At 44.9% G+C, this 20,628-nt stretch overlaps 2 protein-coding genes across 2 annotated transcripts in view; one reads left to right on the forward strand and one right to left on the reverse strand.

The window, feature by feature from the left end:
* Window positions 1-881: 881 nt before the first annotated feature.
* SNX11 (sorting nexin 11) lies at window positions 882-7,192 on the forward strand. Its single transcript, XM_027872846.1, has 7 exons — window positions 882-1,064; window positions 2,638-2,692; window positions 3,029-3,115; window positions 3,617-3,717; window positions 4,714-4,809; window positions 5,068-5,280; window positions 5,589-7,192. Exons 1-7 carry the CDS (start codon window positions 1,054-1,056, stop codon window positions 5,866-5,868), a joined length of 843 nt encoding a protein of 280 aa, XP_027728647.1. The 5' UTR covers window positions 882-1,053; the 3' UTR covers window positions 5,869-7,192.
* A 55-nt stretch (window positions 7,193-7,247) lies between these two features.
* SKAP1 (src kinase associated phosphoprotein 1) overlaps window positions 7,248-20,628 on the reverse strand; it is a 382,402-nt gene continuing 369,021 nt past the window's right edge. The window contains exon 13 of the mRNA XM_027872845.1: window positions 7,248-7,488. The gene's annotated coding sequence lies outside the window, so the exon portion shown is untranslated. The remainder of the gene's footprint in view (window positions 7,489-20,628) is intronic.

The following is a 20,628-nucleotide window of genomic DNA, read 5'->3' on the forward strand; positions in this document are numbered from 1 at the left end:
TTTTTTTCCATTGGAAGGCCTGGGTCTCATTTCTTCTGAGGAGTGATGCTGATGGGCTGTTGGAGAAACTGATTGGTATAACTAACTAGATTTTGGATAGTTTATATCTTTTATAGAAAAATAAAATTATAAATACTTCCTTGATGATTACAGGTGCTAATGTAATTTTTTTATTAATTTATTTTTAGTTTTCAACAATCACTTCCATATGCTTTTGTTTTAAATTTTTCACCCCTTCCTTTCCCACTTCCCTCCCCAAGACGGCATGCAATCTGATATAGGTTCTATATATACATTGCTATTAAACATATTTTCACATTGGTCATGTTGTGGGGAAGTACTAGGACCAACAGGAGGAACCACAAGAAAGAGGAAACAAAACAAAACAGAAGGAAAAAAAAGAGCAAATAGTATGCTTCGATCTGCATTCAAACTCCATAGTTCTTTCTTTGGATGTGGATAGCATTTTCCATCATGAGACTTTTGGAGATTCTAACACATAATTTTTTTTTTAATTTTAATTTTTTTTTTTATTTTTAGGCAATTGGGGTTAAGTGACTTGCCCAGGGTCACACAGCTAGTGTCAAGTATTTGGTCTGAGGCCGTATTTGAACTCAGGTCCTCCTGACTTCTGGACTGGTGGTCTATCCACTGAGCCACCTAGCTGCCCCCCTAACTTGTAATTCATAACAGACATAGTGAGACTTGGTTTTTTGTTTTTGAGGAGGTAGGTCCTATGCCTGTGACCAGTGTGTGGTGGGAGAAGTCACTGGGAAAAATTGATTGCAGAGCGAGAGCTCCCCAAAATCTGAGGTGCTGGCAAAGGCAGCATTGGAAGCTGCCTTTAATGTAGCCATTAAAATATGGCCATTGAGACATTCTTTAATGCCCAGATGGTTTTTATCATCCCTATAGATGGTGCATTAGGAAACTGTACTATCCCACGTATGTTTGTGGGGGTACTCCTAGGAAAGAAGTACATCAGTAGTCCTGGTGAAATTGCCGAAAGTCTTAACAAAGAAGAAAGGATTTTCCCCAGGCTAATTTGTGCCTATGCATCTGAGGTGAGTGTGCAGGTTCTTTTTGGTAAAAGTGATCAGAACTTCCTATCCCCTTAATTCAGGCTCCCTTGAAACAGGTCAGCAGATAGAACACTGTTCAAAACAAATTTTGAAATCAGAAGGGCCTGGGCTTGCCTGATGTTATAGTCCCATCTTGTTATATACCATTCAGACGTGTCTCTGCGTGTGATGCCTGTCTGTGGAGAAACCTTCTGGTATATTGGAGAGAATTAGAAGAGCTGTTTGCTCTGCTAATTTCATGGTGCAAATGAGTTTCTTTTCTCTAGAAATGTTAGCCTTGTGTTGGCAAAACATAAAATAGAAAGAAACTCATTACATCTTCTCTTAATGCTAAGGCAGAACTAATAAGAAAATGTGTTTAAAATTAATTGTGAGACTGTAAAAATGAGTGGGTGTGTGGTTGGGGGGGTGGAATTAGGGGGGGCAGAGAGGGAGATCTTGGAGATAGTCTTGTTTTCCCATGAGCCAGTCTGCATCATTTGTTGGCAGTGCATATTGGCTGCAGTCCGTTTTCATTTCAAGGTAAATTGGAAAGGGAAATTAAACCTTATTGTTACAGTCTTGAGAGAGAAGGGGGTGGAGGCAGCAGCAAGCGTGGATCCTGTTGGAGAGGTTCTGGGAATAATAAGATTAGTGCTGTATTTTAACAGAAGGTGACATCATGGGCCCCCTTGGACTCCAGCAGCCCTGAGCTGTTGCCTTCATGGTCCCCTTGTCAGAATGGGCAATGTTGCTCCAAATGTAAACCTGCTCATTGTAGGAGGCTCAGACTTTAATGAATCTTTACCAAAGGAGTGTAAAGGGTCCTGAGTTGACCTGCATGGCTGTGGGGTGGCTGGGCTGAGAGACAAGCCGGATGGAATACTAGACAGGAAATGATAGAACTGCTGGCTCTAGTTCTGAGGAGCAGATGAAGTAGGGAAGAGGGCATCTAGACAGTCATTTTGAGAGCCCGTGGGTGCTGCTGTTGCTGTTCATTTCTGCTGAAGTGAATCTGTCACTGGGAAAGCACAGGCAGGCCGACTGACTTCCCCAGAGAGGGGCTGAGTGGGGCACTGGTGTTTTCAGGCTTTTGCAGTTTTTAAATAGCCAGGAGGGGGCAGTGTTGGGTTCACTTCTAAAGCCTTGGCTTCTGCGCTTCTCTCACTAAACTTGCCTGGCCCTGGCGCAGCTGTCTGAGCTGGCTTCCTGACTGCCTGAATGACAGTTCTCAAAGGTTTCCAGAAGAACCTGCTTATTCTGCCTCTTAGGGACCAGGTCCTTGAAACACATATGTTTTGGTTTGTGACTGATGTGCTTAGCCTTGCCCTTTAGAATACAAGAGTTGAAATGAGGTCCCTGCTCACAAAATGTGAGATCAGTCTTAGATCAGAGAGGGGATGTGTGGACCCTTAGCTTAGTGTCAATGTGGGGAGAATTCCTACTTTCTGTAAACCATGAATGTGGGAGACTGAGAGTTCAGTTTGGGCTTCTCTAGAATCTCATAGCATTTCCAAAGTTTCATTCTGGTCAAAGGAGATAAGAGGTAATGATTATTTTTCTTTTTCTTCATCAGATGGTCCCCTCTGATGGGCTCTTCCTGTAGGATGCTGGAGAATCAAGAACAGGAGGTAAGAATGAATGCTCCCCAGTTTAGTTTCCAGTGGGGAGAGGTAGCGAGGATGTGGAGGTAAGGGTTAAGAGGGAGGTCAGAAAAATTGGATATGAAACAGTCATCCAATGTAGTGCAGTACTTTCTTCCTTGTAGTCATAGCCTTAGGGATTCTGATAAAACTGTGATAAACTCTCCTGTGGTAGGTTGGACATTGCTCTGAATTAGTCGTTTTGCACCCCATCTTGGTGAGTGAGGTGCTTTTTGGTGCTGCCTGTGGGGGAGCTGGCAGTTGTCTGCAGAATAATCTTTGATACATGATCCAGCTGAAGCTAAGACAAGTGTTCTATTTCAGGAACTAATTACCGTACGAGTCCAGGATCCTCGAGTACAGAATGAAGGTTCCTGGAATTCTTATGTGGACTACAAGATATTCCTCCATGTAAGCATTGGGGCTGGGAAAATCTGTTATGTGCTAATATGGAACATTACATGGCAGGGATCATTAGCCTTCTTAGCTCTGAAGTCCAGGATTGGGGTTTAGTGCTGCCACTAGCAGGCCTAAGGCCTGGGGAGATTGTAGAAAAAGTGTGAAAGGAGAGACGTGATAGGGGACCATCAATGATCACATTAAGGGACATACAGGGAGCACTAATGTGACTCTCTTTGGGCTGGGAAGTCCAAGGCAGCCTAGTACAGCTGACAGGGGAGGGACCTTCTGCACTGTAGTGGAGAGAGTGCAGGGCTTGGAGTAGGGAAGATCCGAGTTCAAAGCTTGCTTCTGGGCATTTAACATTTTTAAAATGGGGAGAATGGTGTAATTGTAATATGAACCTGCTGCCCAGAGTTCCCAAGAGAGCCCATGGAGATAATGTTTGCAAAGTGCACTGTGAATTTTAAAGGGCTCTATCAAGGTCAGTTGTCTCTTTTCATTGTACTTTAGACCAACAGCAAGGCCTTTACTGCCAAGACATCTTGTGTGCGTCGCCGCTATCGGGAGTTTGTTTGGCTGAGAAAGCAGCTCCAGAGAAATGCTGGCTTAGTGTGAGTCTATCATATGGTTGCTTCTTGGACCTTGGTCCCAAATGCTTAAAAGTGTTCTGGGGTGAGGGGTCCCAAAGGACAAGTGTGTTAGAACTTGGCAGGCAGGAGGAGGGGAATGATAGGGAACTTCTTCTTCGTGTGTGTGTGTGTGTGTGTGTGTGTGTGTGTGTACACGCAGAACCTTTGGCCTTTAGACTCATGAACTTCATAGAGCTGTCATCTGACTGAATACTATGGAATAAGCTTCTGTTCTAACATGCCAAGTAAAACCTGAACAAATTTAATACTGAAATTGGAGCCATTAGGCTCCTCTACTTATCTGAAGGGTCGCTGCTTTCCCATCTGTTTGAAATGCAGAAATTGTGAATTTGGAATGCAGATTCCCATTCCTGGGGATTCAGCTAATTAGCTAACTGAGAGCCTTGGTAAGAAAGTAGGTGTTGGGTTTTTTGTGTTTTTAAGATTAAGTTTGAAATGTGAAAGTATTGGGACAGTTTTTCTATGTCAGGGTGGTCTATGTTCTCTGCAACTTAATCCTTTGATTCTTTAGTGATGATAGGATAATTTGTTGAAAATTTGACTGACTGCTCATTTGTTATGAGCTAACATGTCTTCCTTGTCTATAACCTAGGTGACTTCACTTCATGTCACTACCACAGACTCATTATCCTTTGCCAGTTTTCCTGCAAGTGTGTAGTCCCTATTAAGGGGACAGTGGAGCCCTAGGTGACAATATAAATTGTTCACTCTTGCCTCATGCCCAATTTTGGAAGAGCAGTTCAAATCACATAACCTCTCATCAGTGGGATCCGTTTAAGAAGCTATTAAGTTCATGTCTAAAGATGTAGAGGTTTCCTGTTTTTCTATGACAGGGGAAAGAAATGGGCAGTTTTGAAAACATATTCCATTAAATGCTGATATAAATAGGGCTGCTTTCCGATGGGTTTCCTTCAGACCAGACGCCAGGATCACATTCTTCTCTCTTGTTCCCTCCAGGCCTGTACCTGAGCTCCCTGGAAAGTCCACCTTTTTTGGTAACTCAGATGAATTTATTGAGAAGCGGCGACAAGGTCTTCAGCACTTCCTGGAGAAGTAAGTGGCTGGTTGGCCTTTGTGCTAGTCAAGGTGGTGACTAAAGATTCCAGGCAAGGGGTACCCCAGGGGACAGGTAGCCTGGGGTAGGACGAGGGGGAGGCAGGTCCTAGCTAGGATGCATGTGGCGATATCTATGATGTCCAATTTCCTGAGGCCTTGAAGGCTCACAGGAGCCAGCTGTCCCCACGAGACCCACAGTTCAGGGCAGTGCTTTATCTCGGGATGCTTTCTCATCACTGCTGGATCTGGCCATAGGGTCCTACAGAACGTGGTCCTCCTGTCCGACAGCCAGCTACACCTCTTCCTGCAGAGTCAGCTATCAGTCCCCGAGATCGAAGCCTGTGTCCAGGGTCGGAGCCCCATGACTGTAGCTGATGCCATTCTCCACTATGCCATGTCCAACTGTGGCTGGGTCCAGGAAGAGAGCATGGGTTCTCCTCAGCTGGCAATGGGAGGCCACCGTAAGAGGTAAGGAGAAGTTAGGGGCTAGCAGTAAAGAGGAGAGAATTCTGGATTTGGAATCAGACCTGAATCAGTCTCAGCTTTGATACTAGCAGTGTGACCTTGGGCGTAACTTTGGTGCCCTTATCTGCAAGATGGGGTCAAAGAAAGGAGAGTATTCCTGAGGACTTTGTAGCAATCATACTTGGTTACCTTCTACCAAATGAGTCTAAAGTACCCCTCACTGAATCATCATGACTTAGGGTGTGAAGCCTGGGAGTAAGAAAGGGGAGTCTGCTGCCTTCTTCGGTGCTCACTCCCCATGTCTTTTCCAGTTGCTGTTTTATCCGAAGACCTGGTGGTCAGGCCTCTTTGTCACCTCTCCAGAACGAAGAAAAGGACCACTTGGCAGCATGGGCTCCTGTGGCTGATACTACAGCTCCTCACTTGGAAAGTTCCTCTCTTCCTCTTCCAACTTCATCTTCAAGCTGGGACTTTGTCCAGTCTGATGAAAGGACCAGTGCCCCCCAGGCCTGGAAGAGAGTGGAAGAAGACCACCCAGTTCACCCATCTTATGACATGGACTCAGAATCTGGCCAGTTGGAAATGGTCTGAGAAGTGGTGATTGCTTTGGTCTGAGATCAGCTGTGAAGGGAGCAGGCCAGAGGGGGCCAGCCCAGGTGGGTGGGGTAGGATGATCAGCAATGTCTAGGGTGGTCGGCCTTCTGGGCAGCCTTATCCTCACATGGTGATGGTGGCAGCAGCTTGCAGCCCTCCTCTCTCACTTAGTTGTTCTTCACCTGGTGCTGGGTGGACAGGAAGCTGGCAGTGCTCTGCACAAATTGGAAAGCTTAGGGTCTGTTTTGTCTTACAGCTCTCTCCTCTTGACTCTCCTGGGAGCAGAGTTTCTTCTGATGATTTGTTTATGAGAGTAGGAACACCCTCTTGTAATACACTAGCTTTGGGAGGTCTGGGTGTGGTTGGGGACCTAGGGGTAAGAAGGTGCTAGCTTTTGCTTCCTGCATTGTCCCAGTGGCCACTCTGAGCCAGCTGGCATTGCCTAGCTTTAGAAGTGGATTCGTGTTTAGATTGGTGCCCGTTTTTGCTCCAGCCCCAGCAGCTATTTGTTTGGGGAAGTTGGCCTTCTCCCTCTCTCCCTGCCCCTACAATTTGTTGGATAGTTCTCTTCCTGTCCCCTTGTCCTTCCTGCTCTTTCCTCTCTGTGGCTGGGGCAGCAGTAGCCCCCTTTGCAGCTGGAGTTTGCTACAGCCCGAGGCTGCTGCCATAATGCTCGAGGGTGGATGAAGGCTGTGGCGGTGGCAGTGGCAGTAGCAGCAGCTTGGTTGTCCAGCACAAAGAGGGGGCTTGATTTCAGCTAGAAGGGCAGCAAACAGTTGCTGTGCCGGGAGCTGATGGGTTGGTTTGGGGGCGGCAGCCTTGGGCTGAGGCTTCCACTTCAGGCTGGACTTGAAGAAGTGCGACTTTTGACCTGCCGGCTTCGTTGCACATGATATTCCCCATATCTCACAATATTTTTCTTGCTGCACAGTCTCTCTGTCTCTATCTCTGTGTTAAAATGAGACAGCCTGTTCAATTCACCAGGGCCAGGGGACTGTGCTTGTTGATGAGAGCTTTGTTTTTTCCCTGTAAGCAAAGGGCTGTAGGGAAGAGGAACAGGATGCCTTTAGACAATGAGGCATTCTGGCCTCCTGCTGCCTCTCCACTGAGAGCTGGGGCTGGTGGGGGCTGTGCTGCTGGAGTTCAGCGTGGCTCCGCTCTTCCCATGGCTGTGTGTCTGCTCATTCCCTTCTCCTTCCCCTCCTCTGGTCATCACACTTCATCTGTGTACTCTTTTACTGCCAGTGGACACTGTGGGACTGTCATGGCATTTAGCTCAGAGTGGAGGTGCTCTGGCCTGAAATAAAATTCAAGTATTTAAGACTGTTGTTTCAATTGGTGTCTAACAAGCTGTGGCGGAGAAGGAGGGAGTCAGGTTGGTGGTAAGTTACTTTAATAAATCATGAATTTATCAGCATGGAAATAATGACTGAGAGCTGTGCCTGGCAGCCCTTCCCTTCCACATCGGGCAGGGGAGTGCACTGCTCGGGTTAACCATTGGCAGAGAGGGTGTCTTCCGAAAGGCTTGGCCCACCAGCTCTTCTCTCAGGTCTCGGCACATACCTGCTTAGGTATAATTTACTTGATGCTGCTTTGCCTGTCTGGAGGTGCCAGGTGCTGAAAAAGAAATAAACTCGATCAACAGGCAGATTCGCAGCCCTGCCTGCTCCCCGTCCTCTCCTATTCTCCCCCTTCCCCTCCTGTGCTGCAGCATTGTGGTGCATGTAGAGGCAAATCCAAAATGTCAAAAGAAGTTCATTTAAAAGGACAACAACAACAACAAAAATCGCATACACAACCCCTACAAAAAAACCTGACAGATGCTAAGCTAATGGCATTCGCTCTACCGATTGGTGGGGATGGTTCATGAATATTGATAAGTCCAATGCTCCAAATGGTGCAGCTGTGAACCCAGCTGTGCCTGAAGCTCTCTGATCTCGAAACTTCCAGACATGAGCCGGAGGTGGTCTGTGTCAATTCCCTACTCAGCCAAAAAAACAGCAAGCTGGGTGGGTCGTCTTCTGTTTCCCACTTTTTTCTCCAGGAGCTGGCATTCAGCTCCTGGTCCTGCCAGCAGGGTGGGCTGATGGGACGGCAAGAGCTGGAGGAAGACGGAAATGATTTTTCTCCCCCTGACTTCCATAGTCTTTTTAAGTGACTAATTGGAGTCGGTGCACACACCCATGATCATGGCTTCAGTCTAAGGCTGGCCAAACATCCTGCCTTCCTTGGCCTGAGGTCTCTGAGCCAGTGACTGGGGCAGGATGTCCTGTGATGGAAGTCCTTTGAAGGGAAAGCTTTTAACTGCTAAGACAAGCTTAGGGCTACCAGAAAAGAAGCCGCCCCCCCCAAAAAAATTTATTAGCCACTTCATTAGGGTTGCATTGTACCTACACATCCATAAGCTTGGCCAAAGCAGCTACCAGTCTTTCTTGAGAGCCTGGGTTGGACAATGTAGAAAGGGCCATACCAGGCTAGTGTAGAGAATGAAAGGTCCCAGGCTTGCTTCTCTCCAACTCATTTCTTTCTGCTATAAGCAACCAGCTTGGCTTGTCATTTTTTTTTGTCTTCTAGAAGACATTGAACTTATTTAAAGAGCTGGTTTCCAAGGCCTATGTGAAGTGATACAGAGTAAAACCAACAGAATTTAAACATACTGACCATAACTATGCATGAGTGGTGGTGCTGGTCCAAGATCTGTGATTTTATAGGTGAAAGGAATTCTCAAGACTAAGATGGATTAATTGTAGATCACCCACTCATGTAATAACATTTCTATCGCACCTTAACAGTTTGTGAGTTGCTTTATTCAGGTAAACTCATTTGATCCTTCCAATAACCCTGTTAAGATAAGTGCTAGAAGAAAAGGAAACTGAAGCTGAGATATTAAGAGCCTGGCGTGGGGTGACCACGCTGGAACGTGTTCAAGGCAGCAGTGGAATCCATACCTTCCAGACTGAGGCTGACCTGCCCACACACTTGTGCTACCACTCATTCCTCTGTGTATGAAGGAAGGAAAACAGATTCAAAGATGAAAGAACTTTAGGCTGGATGAGAAGGGAACACAGTACAAAGGCATTTTCTTTGCTTGGCTATTTGTATGGTTCTGCTTTGTTAAAGGGTTTGGGGTAAGATTTTTGCCCCTTATTTGTATGATTTTTTTTCCTGTTGATAGAGATTACATTTATAATAATAATTTTAAAAGCTCAGGTTTCTAGATAGTGTGGGCTTCCAGAGAAGAAATACTTGAGTTGTGCAAAATTAAATAAAAAAAAAATCTCACTGTTCAAAACAATCTTCGCCCCCTCCCCTACACCCTGCAAGCATTGCTATCAGGTCATAGGCACCCTCCTTTTTCAACAGCTAAAGGATCTGCTTGTTAGCTTAATTTTAGGTAACAATGGCTTAATGGGGTAGAGCAGAGGGAAGGCATTTTCATTTTTTCAAGATCTATTCAGACATTAGGTTAGTCTGCCTTTGATACATGAATCTGTTTATCTCCAGCAGACAGTGATTTTGCCATGTATTCCCAGCAGCAGGGGTGGGTGGAATGGTGGGGGCAGGAGTATCCAGGGGCTGATGGTGGGGATGGAAACGGACCAACTTAGCCTGCCTTCCGGAGGCCGCAGGAGCGAAGGGCTGGAGTGGCATCTGTGGATTTATGTGTAAGCAGCCAGCTGAGACGTAGCTAAAGCCAAGCAGATAACTATGGCAGTATGAGATAACCACTTCCTTCAATCAGGCACTGGGCACTGATCCTAGGCCCTGCTTCTCCCTCCTCCCCCTGCCTCCTGCCAGCCTGAGGTCAACTCTATGGCAGACACATAGCCTGGCTCAAGGTAACCTTTCTCTACTCCAGCTGTGACTCTGCTTCCCTTTTCCTTTTCCCCTCTTCCCTCTGCCCCCCTGGCTTGGCCTGGCTCCACCCCCCCCCACTCTGGAAATTGTCCAACCCCCCTTACTCCTTCCTCATCCCCCTCTCCTCTGAGGAGGTTTGGTTCTGGTGCTGGTGTGGCAATCCCTCTAGTCTGAGTTCAGCAATGGGGACCTAGACTCCAGCCATGGTGTCTGCTGGTAAGAAACACTTCTAAGGGGAAATGTTTCCAACTGCTCAGGCTGGGAAGTCGGGGACCTCAAGCCTCCACAGGTGAAAACATGAAAAGGCTTATGTACGAAGAATGACAAGCTCTGCAGTTTTTAGGATGGCGTAATGCTCAGCGTGAATAATTTCTCTTCCCCTTCACCCGAGATAGCTTATAGCTTATTTGTCTCTACCACCTAAAGAAGACAGAAACATGTAGCACCTTCCCTACCCCTGAAAGGAGGTGTGAGTGATGTGAGGAGCAGCAGCAAAGCTGAAATATGAGAGGTAAAAATTCTGAGATCTCTGGGCAGTGTCATCCCAAGCTGACGTGCTCTTGTCAGCCCCCTTCCTTTCCACTCCCCTTAGAACTCAGCTACTTAATACTCAGCACTGCTGTCATTTCCCCCTTGCTTTGGAATACTTGTAGGCTGATGGCTTTGCTTAAAAACCATTCTTGGCTCTGGCCAGTGGCAGATAGTTGACACCCCCCACTCTCCTCACATGAAGGCTCTAAGTGAACTCTTCCCCTCACCCCCACCTCCCCAAAGTGGCCAATTCCTTTTGGGCCTGTGGATCCACAAGGCATCTGACCCAGGTCTCTCCTGCAGCAGGCACAGGATGGGAAGAGCCAGAAACAGGGTTGTGTTGGATGCAATGCAACCTGCCTGCTGTAAGCTACGAGACTTAGATATATTCTACCAATTAGGACACATCTGTTCCGAAATGCTAAAAGGCGGGTACTGTCTCTTTAAGAGCCATCCCACTCCTCTCCTTGAGTGATGAGGGCTGGGAGCATGAGGGAGTCGGATGCTGATTAAACACTCCTACCGCAGAGCTCTGTTAGAAAATTACTGTAATTATGATCTGGTCCCAGCAGAGGGATGAGTTCCAATCCTGCTAATAACCCTTCCAGGTGCCTCAGATCCTGGGCCTGTGGGAACCCAAGTTGTCAGAGCTCTCGCGGGTGCCAGGTTCCACCACCCTTCTTCTTGCTGACCTGAGGCTCGGAAGGGCAGCACCTAAACCAGCCGCCCACCTCCTTGCCCAATCCCAGGCACCAGGGCAGGTGCTGGCTTTCCCTTAGCGTGTTGTCATTTTGGACTGTTTACATCAACAGCTCCAAGGAGACATCTTTAAATAAGCCAGTGTCAAAGGCTGCGAAACTCAGAGCAGCCAGGAAGAAGAAAATCTGTCCTGAATCCGTTCCATTCTGCCTGGGGACTGCAGCAAGGGTACCAGCACCCGAACCTGACTTTGCAGACCTCCCATTTTGCACCAACTCCACGCCATGCCAAGCTACACCAAAGAGACACAAGGCAGGGATGCTCTCAGCTCATTTCCATTCTAACCTGAAAGCTTCTCCCCAGGACTAGAATTAACTTCCTGTGCTCATCTTTTAGAGAGGTCTGCAGCAAGGAAGGGGAGAGGTGTGTGCTTGGGGAGAAGGGGAGGAGGGCCGTTAACTGCAGCTCTGCAGAGACGAGACATAAGCTGGCTAGAAAACATATGCTTGGCATCTAAATATTTGCAAATATGACTGTAACTGGTAAACATGAAAACAGCACAAGTCAGGGGTGAGTTAAGGTTAAAATGATGTCACCAGGCAGGCACATCTTGGAGGTACCTTTGGAGCAAGGGGATTGGCTGCTGTTTTTGTTGTTGTTTTAATTTTGAGCCACTGGGCATTTGTATCTGGGTTGTTCTCCACAGCTAGGAATGGGAAGATACTGACGCTTTATGGTTTATGAAGCATTTCATTGGAGTCTCACCACCCTGTGAGGGAGGAACTAGAGGAATTTTATGGATGAGGAAACTGAATTTGTGTCTTGCCCTTCGTCACTCGGCTGGGAAATGTCAGGGGCAGAATTCAAACTTGGGTCTTCCTGATTATACCTTGTCCACTACCCATCTCAAGTACTTCACCTTGAGCCAGGATAAGGGAATTGAGGGGTAGAAAAGGAATTGCTAAGGGAAGATGCTTGATGCTCTCCAGCTCCACTTAGGGTAGTGCTAGTGCCACTGGTGGGGTTTTCCCATAGTCCCAGAGCCCTCTGTCAAAGGAGTCAAAGCTCCTGAAGGTTGTTAGCTTCCTGCCGTACACCTGTGTGTCTCCATCTCCTTCTGAGAACAGTAACCAAATCAATACCACCATTTCTTCTATAAAAGACCTGTTCATCAACTGTCAACCCTATGACTACTCATCATCACTGTAACTTCCCAGGCCAAGACACCCCCTTCCTGGCCAGCACTCCTCTCTCTGTGTTGTCTCCACCTCGTAGGATGTAATGGGCAGCTAGGTGGTGCACTAGATAGAGCCCCAGGCCTGGAATCACAAAAACCTGAGTTCACATCTGGCCTCAGACACATCCTAGCTGTGTGACTCTGGGCAAATCACTTAACCCTGTTTGCCTCAGTTTCTCATTTATAAAATGAGCTGGAAAAGGAAATGGTACACCACGCTGGTATCTTTAGCAAGAAAACCCCAAATGGGGTCACGAAGAGTTGGATAGGACTAAAAACGACTAAACATTAGGATGTAAACTTCTTGAGGGCAGGGACTGTCTTGCTTTTCTATTTGTATCTCCAGCACTTAACAGTGCTTGGCACAAAGTAAGTGTATAATAAATGCTTATTCATTTTTTTTAAGCTAGGTTTCTTTATTTCTATTTTTTTAGTGGTGAGGTAATTGGGGTTAAGTGACTTGCCCAGAGTCACACAGCTAGTGAGTGTTATGTGTTGAACTCAGGTCCTCCTGACTCCAGGGCCAGTACTCTATCCACTGAGCCACCTAGCTGCCCCTAGTTTTCTTTATTTCATCCAAGTTGGAAGGGCATCTGCCCCTCCCAGGCCTAATCCTACTACTGATTGGCACAAGACCTGCTCCATTTCTCACCTGGGATGGTTCCCCCCTTCTTAGGCAGCTTAGTGAACTGCTTTACCCAAGGGCTCACCCTATTGGTGCCAGACTTGGTGTGAATGCCCAATTGACATCCTGAGTTCAATTACTCCATCAGCCTCAGCCTTCCTGGTAGCAGGGATTACACCGAGCTCATATATCCATTCTCCTGTCCAGATTTCCCTTCTCCCCTCAGAGACTGGCACTCCAAATGGTCAGTCTTTTCAGCACCCACTTGGAATAGCCCAATTCAGAAGTGGGAGAAAAAGCTCTGGCTCTTTCAAATGCTCTGGTGATGATGGTTTTGATGATAAAGTCAAAGCTTTGAATGTTAAGCTGTTTTTCAGGCATCACTGCCCACTTGCCTTTTCTATGGCCTTATTTTCTACCATTGAAGTGTCTAGGAAATGGATATACTTGGAGCAGTCCTGGGGCAGGGAGAGGGACTGAGGGCTCTAGCCTGGAGCCTTGCACTTTGTAGGCACTAAATAAATATTTGTTGACTAAATGAATGGGTGTATGGATGAACAAATGAATGGATGGGCCAGCTTAGTTCAGGGCTAGCCATTTTCAAGTGCTTGATTTGGGACCCAAGTTTTGGCTGGGAAATGTTTATGGATGACTCAATGTTCCCATGTGGGGCACAAAAAGGTGGCCAGCTGCTCGCAATCAGGTTGAGAGTCTCTCCAGTGGAACCAGATGTCTTCTTTGAGGACCAGCACTAGAATCGTCTTGGATATGACTCCTGCCACAGGAGTCAGAGAAGCATCATACAGTTGCCCAGCTCTACAAAATGATTCAGTGGCACTCTGCCAGGCACAGAGGGGAGGCTGGCTGTGATGGGGTCGCCATTAGGGAGCTTAACACACACACACACACACACACACACACACACACACACACACAGAGCTGCTGAAAACTCGCCAGCTCCAGAAGCGGCCTCCTGCCAGGAACACCAGATCTTCCCCAGAATGGTCTGGGCAGCAAAGAAAGGAAACCCAAGTTGGCAGGCTCTCTATTAAGAGCCAAATCCTGTGGAGAAAGGAGTTCATTAGGGGTGACAAGCTAAGCCAAGTGATGGGAGTTCCAGGTAATATCTTCAGCTCTACTGCTCAATGACTAAGTCACCGATCCAGTCGCTTTCTCTTCATGATACCTCAGTTTCCCCGAATACAGCTATATTTGTGAAAAACTTCTTGAATAAATGGAGTGCTATTTGTACAGTACTGAAAATGTTATTGTCTCAGAGAGATAAAAGAAAAAGGTCCTTACATTTTAAGGAAGAAAACATGGTTGAATGAGATAATGTATATAATGTATTTTTATATATGAGATAATCTATATAAAACTTTAAAATTTAAAAGGAAAATATTTAAATTAAAATATAAAATACATTTTAAAATGTTTGCAATGTGTATATATAAGGTGTTTTTAACCACATGCTATGTAAACATGCAATTATCACTACGATGTTCTCAAATAGCTCATTATTATCTGTGGAAATTGAATAAACAGATTATATAGTGAAGTAGAAAGAATACTAGATTTGGAGTCAACTTCAGGGACCTATGTTAAACTCTCACTACTATTCCTTACTAGCCATGTAATCTTGTATAAGTCACTTAGTTCTCAAGTCTTTTTCCCCCTAGGCAACTGTATTCGCAGGATCTCACACAGCTAGTAAGTGTCTGAGCTAGGGTTTGAACCCAGGTTTCAATTCCAAGCCCACCACTCTATCCACTGTACCACCTAATTGCCTTGCTTGTTCTACTACTGGAACATATTCTTTTTGAGGGTAAGAAATATTTCATTTTTATCCTTGTAGTGTATGTTATTGTTCGGTTGTATCTGACTCTTCACGACCCCATTTGGGGTTTTCTTGTCAAGAGTGGCTTGCCATTTCCTTCTCTAGCTCATTTTACAGATGAGGAAACTGAGGCAAACAGAGTTAAGTTACTAGCCCAGGGTCACATAGCTAGGAAGTGGCTGAGGCCGGATCTGAATACAGGATTTCCTAACTCCAAGTGGGGTGCTCTATCCATCGAGCCACTTAGCTGTCTGAAGTTTCTAATGGAAAGCAAAATAGTTATGAGATGAGTGACAGCAGGGATGGAGAGAAACATGATTGGACTGATCTACAAACTAAGAAATTAACTCCTGAGTATGAGGGGTTGGCATAAATCTTTGGCCATAGAGGCCCATTCAGAAGATGATTTAACAACAGATTAGGCTAGTACCTTGGACTTGATCCACTTAGGTGGCACAGTGGATAGAGTGTTGGACCTGGAGTCAGCAAGACTTAACCTCAGACACTTACTAGCTGTGTGACCTTGGACACTGCCTCAGTTTCCTCATTTGTAAAGTTACCTTCTCCCAGAATTGTTGTGAGGATCAAATGGGATATTTGTAAAGCATTTAGCACAGTGCCTGGCACATGGTAAATGCTTGTTATTATTACTATTATCGTCATTTATCCTTTACTATTGATAGGGGGAGACAAAGTACATCTAACCCTAATGCTCCTAAGAACTTTGTCCTATTGCAAGAGAACAGTATAATCATGCTTCTGTATAGACTGTATTTATTGACTAACCTGTGAACCTAAGATCATCGAGCAGAGGTGGGAAATCTGTGCTCTCAAGGCCACATGTGGTCTTCTAGGTCCTCAAGTGCAGCCCTTTGGCTGAATCTGTAAAACGTGGACTCAATCAAAAGGCTGCACCCAAGGCCCTAGAAGGCCACACGTGGCCTTGAGGCTGCAGGTTCCCCACCCCTGATTTAGAGTCTGAAGGGACCTTACCAGTCCAACCCTCTCATTTTACAGTTGAGGAAACTGAGTCAAAGAGAGGTTAAATGACTTGCTTAGTGTCCCACAATTAGCAAATATCTGAGGTAAAACTGAATTCAGGTTTTCCTAGGTGGCACAGTGGATAATAGAATGCTGGGCCTGGAATCAGGAAGATTCATCTTCCTGAGTTCAAATCTGGCCTCAGACACTTCCTAGCTGTGTGACCTTGGGCACTTTAACACTTAACCCTGTCTGCCTCAGTTTCCTCATCTGTAAAATGAGCTGGAGAAGGAAATGATAAACCACTCTGGTATCTTTGCCAAGAAAACCCCAAAGGGGGTCATGAAGAGTAGGACACAATTGAAAATGATTGAACAACAACGAAAGTCCAGAACTCTATCCATTGTGCCATCTAGCTGCCACATTTTGCTCCCTGGTAGAATGCCTGCACTTGGAGGGCAAGGAATGTTTTATTTTTGTCCCTGTATTCCCAGCATCTAGCATAGCTCCTTGCATGCAGTAGGCATTTAAAAATATTTGCCAAATTGAACCAGACCCTCTCCTTCTTCCCTCTAATAGCTCACACATAGGATCATAAGGCCTAGAACCTGAAGAAATCAGAAATTCGGTGTTTCTGCTCTTCCTGTTTCCTATTTCCTTTCTCAGAAGAATCCCATTATAATGGGCTCCCCCTTTAAACATTTGGAATTCCTGGAATCAAGCACTGAAGAAACCAAGGCCCAGGGAGGGAGGCAGTGATTTGCTCAAGACAGTTGTTCAGTTGTGTCTGACTCTTTGTGACCCTGTGGACCACACTGTCCTTGGGGTTTTCTTGGCAAAGATACTAGAGTGGTTTGCTATTTCCTTCTCCAGTGGATTAAGGCAAAAAAGGATTAAGTGACTTACCCAGGGTCACACAGCTAGTATCTGAGGCCAGATTTGAACTCAGGTCTTCCTGACTCCAGGCTTGGTGCTCTAAACACTGAGCCACCTAGCTGCCTCCTTGCTCAAGAGTACACAGGTACTAATTCAATTGAAGCCTACAAATGTGTATTAAGTGCCTGCTATGTACAAGGTCCCACGTTAGGTACTGCAGATATAAAAAATAAAAAAATGGCCTTTGATGCAATAAGATTGAGGTATCTGAAATCCAGAAAGGTAAGTTGGGAAGTGTGCTGGATTTAAAATCAGAGAAGCTGGGTTTGAGTCTCGGCTCTGCTACTTACTACTTGTGTGACCTTGAGCATATCACTTAATGTGTCTAGGCCCCAGTTCTTCACCTGGAACATGTGGGCGTTGGACTGACCAGTTGGCCTTTACCGTCTCTTCTGCTTTGAAATTTATGATCTATGGTCCCATGAAATAAAAGCAGAAGAAATGAATACCCATGGACTATGTTTATGTGAGGAAAAGTGCATGAGACTGAATTTATAATGGGGACTGGGGGGAATTAAAAAAATGTCAAGATATTTTATGCACTGAAATGTAATGAAGTGTAAATAATTACTAAGCGGGTTTATGGTCAAGTTTCTAATAACATTTAATTTTAAAAGTTTATCTGATATAACTATAATGTAATATTGTGCTACAAGAAATGATGAGCAGACAGATTTCAGAAAAAAATCTGGAAGGACTTACATGAACTGATGCAAAGTGAAGTGAGCAGAACCAGGAGAACACTGTATACAGAAACAACATACTGCACAATGATCAACTGTGAATGACTTAGCCCTTCTCAGCAATACAATGATCTAAGACAATTCCAAAGGACTCATGATGAAAAATGCTATCTGCCTTCAGAGAAAGAACTGATAGAGTCTGCATGCAGATTGAAGCATACTATTCTTCACTTTTTTTTTTCAATTTTTTTCCTTGGGTCTGTGTCTTGTTTCACAACATGACTAACATGGTAATATGTTTTGTGTGACTGAAGATGAATAGCCGATGTGAAATTGCTTATGGTCTCAGGGAGGGGTAGGTGAGGGAAGGAGAGAGAAAATTTGAAACTCAAAAATTAAAAAAAAATGAATGTTAAAAATTGTTTTTACATGTAACTGGAGAAAAAATATTATTTTAAAAAATTTCCATCATATATAATATAGAGTTCTATTCATAGTGGGTAGTAAATAAATATTATTGACATGATTAAAAAAGGAAAGTTTACCTGGTCCCTAAGTTCCCTTCCAACTCTGAATCTAAGACCCTATTGACAATGCATCTTGGAATCATAAATATGATAATAGATTTAGAGCTGCAGGTCATCTTGGAGGTTGAGTTTGACTCTCCCATTCTACAGATGAGGTAACTGAGACACAGAAAAGTTGGGTAACTTGTCTGTGGTCAAAGAGTTAGTGAAGGTTTGAGGAAGGATTTGAAACCAAGTTGGGGTCACAAAGATGATTCCCAAGTTTCCCTTTCACCACTGATTTGCTGAATGATTTTGGGCAAATCACTTCATCCCTTCAAGCCCAAGAACCTCCCAGTCATTCTCTCACCAGTTGCCTTTCCAGGAGCCTGAGACCCTGCCCTGGAGGTTTTAACCCTTTTGTCTTCAGAACTTCAACCCTGGCGGGCCGGGAGGGTCTCACTCCTGACAGAGCTTCACTTCACTCCTGACTCCCTGACCCTCTTCTTGCCCACCATGTGCGTACCCTGCCCTACTCCTCACCAGTTCCGGAACTATGATCAAATCAGTTCTACCATTGCTCCTGGAAGGAGGTATGTCAATCTATTCCCCTTTGGCCTCACCATCCCTATAACTTTCTGGACCAGAGTGTCTCCCCCTGACCTCCTCTACCCTATGTGTGTTGTTTGACCTTACTGGAATGTAAGCTTCTTGAGGGCAGGCACTACCTTTGCTTTTGTCTTTGTATCCCCATTGCTTAGCACAGTGCTTAAACACCTTTATATGTTAAACGAACGTTTTTTATTCATTCATTCACTACTAAGGAATAGCTGATGAAAAAATAGTGCAGCATTTAAAAGAAAATAATTCTTTGTTTTAAAAAGTGGCATGACAACTTTTGAGATTTGTATTTTCTGTCATGTGTAGAAAATGTGTAATGAACAATCTCTATTTAGTTTCTTTTGCTCCCTTTCCTTTAGAAAAAAAAGGGCACTTTTTGTTTTTAATGTCACAATGATTTCTGAACATATCCCATCATCACAAAGCTATCCCTTGTAACAAAGATTAAACAAAACAAAAAAAAAAAAGGAAAAAATTAGTTCAGCAAATCCAACCAGCAAATTGCCTGTATCTGAAAGTCTATGAAACATTCCTTACCTATAGAGCCCACCTTCTGAATTAAGAGAGGCAAATATATTTTTTCAACTCTCTTTGGCACTATGATATCTAATACAGAATCTAGCTTTATGGGTTTAGGGAATTGGGATTTAGCAGGAGGATAATTTTCTTTTCCCTGATGAGGGGGTCAAGTCCAGATTTAGATTTCTGAGAGGTAAAAAGATAGACTCAGATAAGAAAAATGTGGCATCTTAGGAGAAGATTTCATAGTAAATTAAAGCTCATGTCAGTCTCAAATGCAACAGGATCATTGATTTAGAGCTGGAAAGGACCTTAGGGGTCATTTAGTCCAAAAAAAAAAAAAAAAGGTGGGGAAGGTGGTCATCTACTCTAATGAGCAGTTCATAATATGGAAGAGAAAATGGAGACCCCAGAGAGGTTGAGCTGTCCAAGGTAGCATAGCTAATTAGGGACAAAGTCAGGCTTTGAACCCTGGTCAGTCCCCTGACTCCAAAAACAGCACTATCCCTGCCCTGACATGGACAGCCATCAACAGCTGCTTGAGATTATGTGACTTATTAAGATACAGATTTGAACCCAGGTCTTCCTGACTTCAGGTCTAGCACTGTGGCTATCATGGCATGCTGCCTTTTTAAATCTTGAGTCTTACTAAGCTAGAAGTTTGAGGCACCTTTGTCCCTTTGTGTGGGTAAGCACAGAATAAAGAAAACAAAGACGTGTTCCAGGAAAATGAGTTTTTGCTGCTCTCACACTGTAAAGCTACAATAGCAGGTCAAAATCCACAGGGCCCACCATACAGCTTCTTGTATATTCCTGGGACTAAATGTGTGAATTAGTTTGTCAAAGGCAAGCGCATTTTTGTTGATTTAAAAAAAAACAATTGGGAGCTTAGCTCCCCAGCTCCTCAAATAAAATGGGGGAGGGGAGAAGGAGGAAGGGAGAGAAAAAACAAAACCTTCTACCCCACCCTTCTCCTATTTCACATGCTGGAGCAATTAGTCTAGATTATGAAGCCATCTTGAATGTAATGCAGTTAGTTAAATGGTGTAATGCACCAGTTATCCAGTTAGTTGCAGGCAGTAAGGTGGTGATTTAGTTAGTAGAGTCAAATAGAGTCATGGTAATCTGATTACCGGGTTGCAATCTGGTAGCAGTTGGCCAAGCTGATGGCTATCAGTCTGAGTGGGTTGCAATTGGTGGGCTGGGAATCTGGGCAGAAAGACTGCGTGGGAGCTGCCTACTCCCTGGTAGTCTCTCCCCACTACCCCAACCCAACGTCCCCAGCATCCAAGACAAGACTGGAGCCTTCTCTCAACAGATGCTTTCTCTCACAGCAGATCCATCCAATAGTCAGTACCCACTGACTCAACTTTGGCCACCCCTTCCTATATCTAATAATTTCACAGGCTCCTCTTTCCAACCCCCCCCCCCCCAACACACACACTTAAATGTTCTTTCTCCTCTCTGAAGTCTTCTGGGATTCCTAGTTTCCTGTCAATCTTTTCTTTCAATCATTTTGCCACCTTCTATACAAGACCTTTCATGATTTCACCCCTCCCATTACTTTGCATATATTTTATATGTATTTATTTAAATTCAATTCTATTTCACAATTATTTGACTTTTGCCATGCCCTCAACAGACTATGCAAGAATCTGTTGCTGTTGCTACTGTTGAGTCATATCCAACTCAACCCCATTTGGGGTTTTCTTGGTAAAGACACT

Source organism: Vombatus ursinus, unplaced genomic scaffold (genome assembly GCF_900497805.2).
Source record: "Vombatus ursinus unplaced genomic scaffold, bare-nosed wombat genome assembly UNPS02014801.1, whole genome shotgun sequence".
NCBI lineage: Eukaryota > Metazoa > Chordata > Mammalia > Diprotodontia > Vombatidae > Vombatus > Vombatus ursinus.

Bases quoted from the DNA above. Each gene is read 5' to 3' on its own strand.
- SNX11 (XM_027872846.1), top strand. The intron at 3,116-3,616 runs GTAAGCATTGGG...ATTGTACTTTAG, and splicing joins ACTACAAGATATTCCTCCAT to ACCAACAGCAAGGCCTTTAC. The intron at 5,281-5,588 runs GTAAGGAGAAGT...TGTCTTTTCCAG, and splicing joins ATGGGAGGCCACCGTAAGAG to TTGCTGTTTTATCCGAAGAC.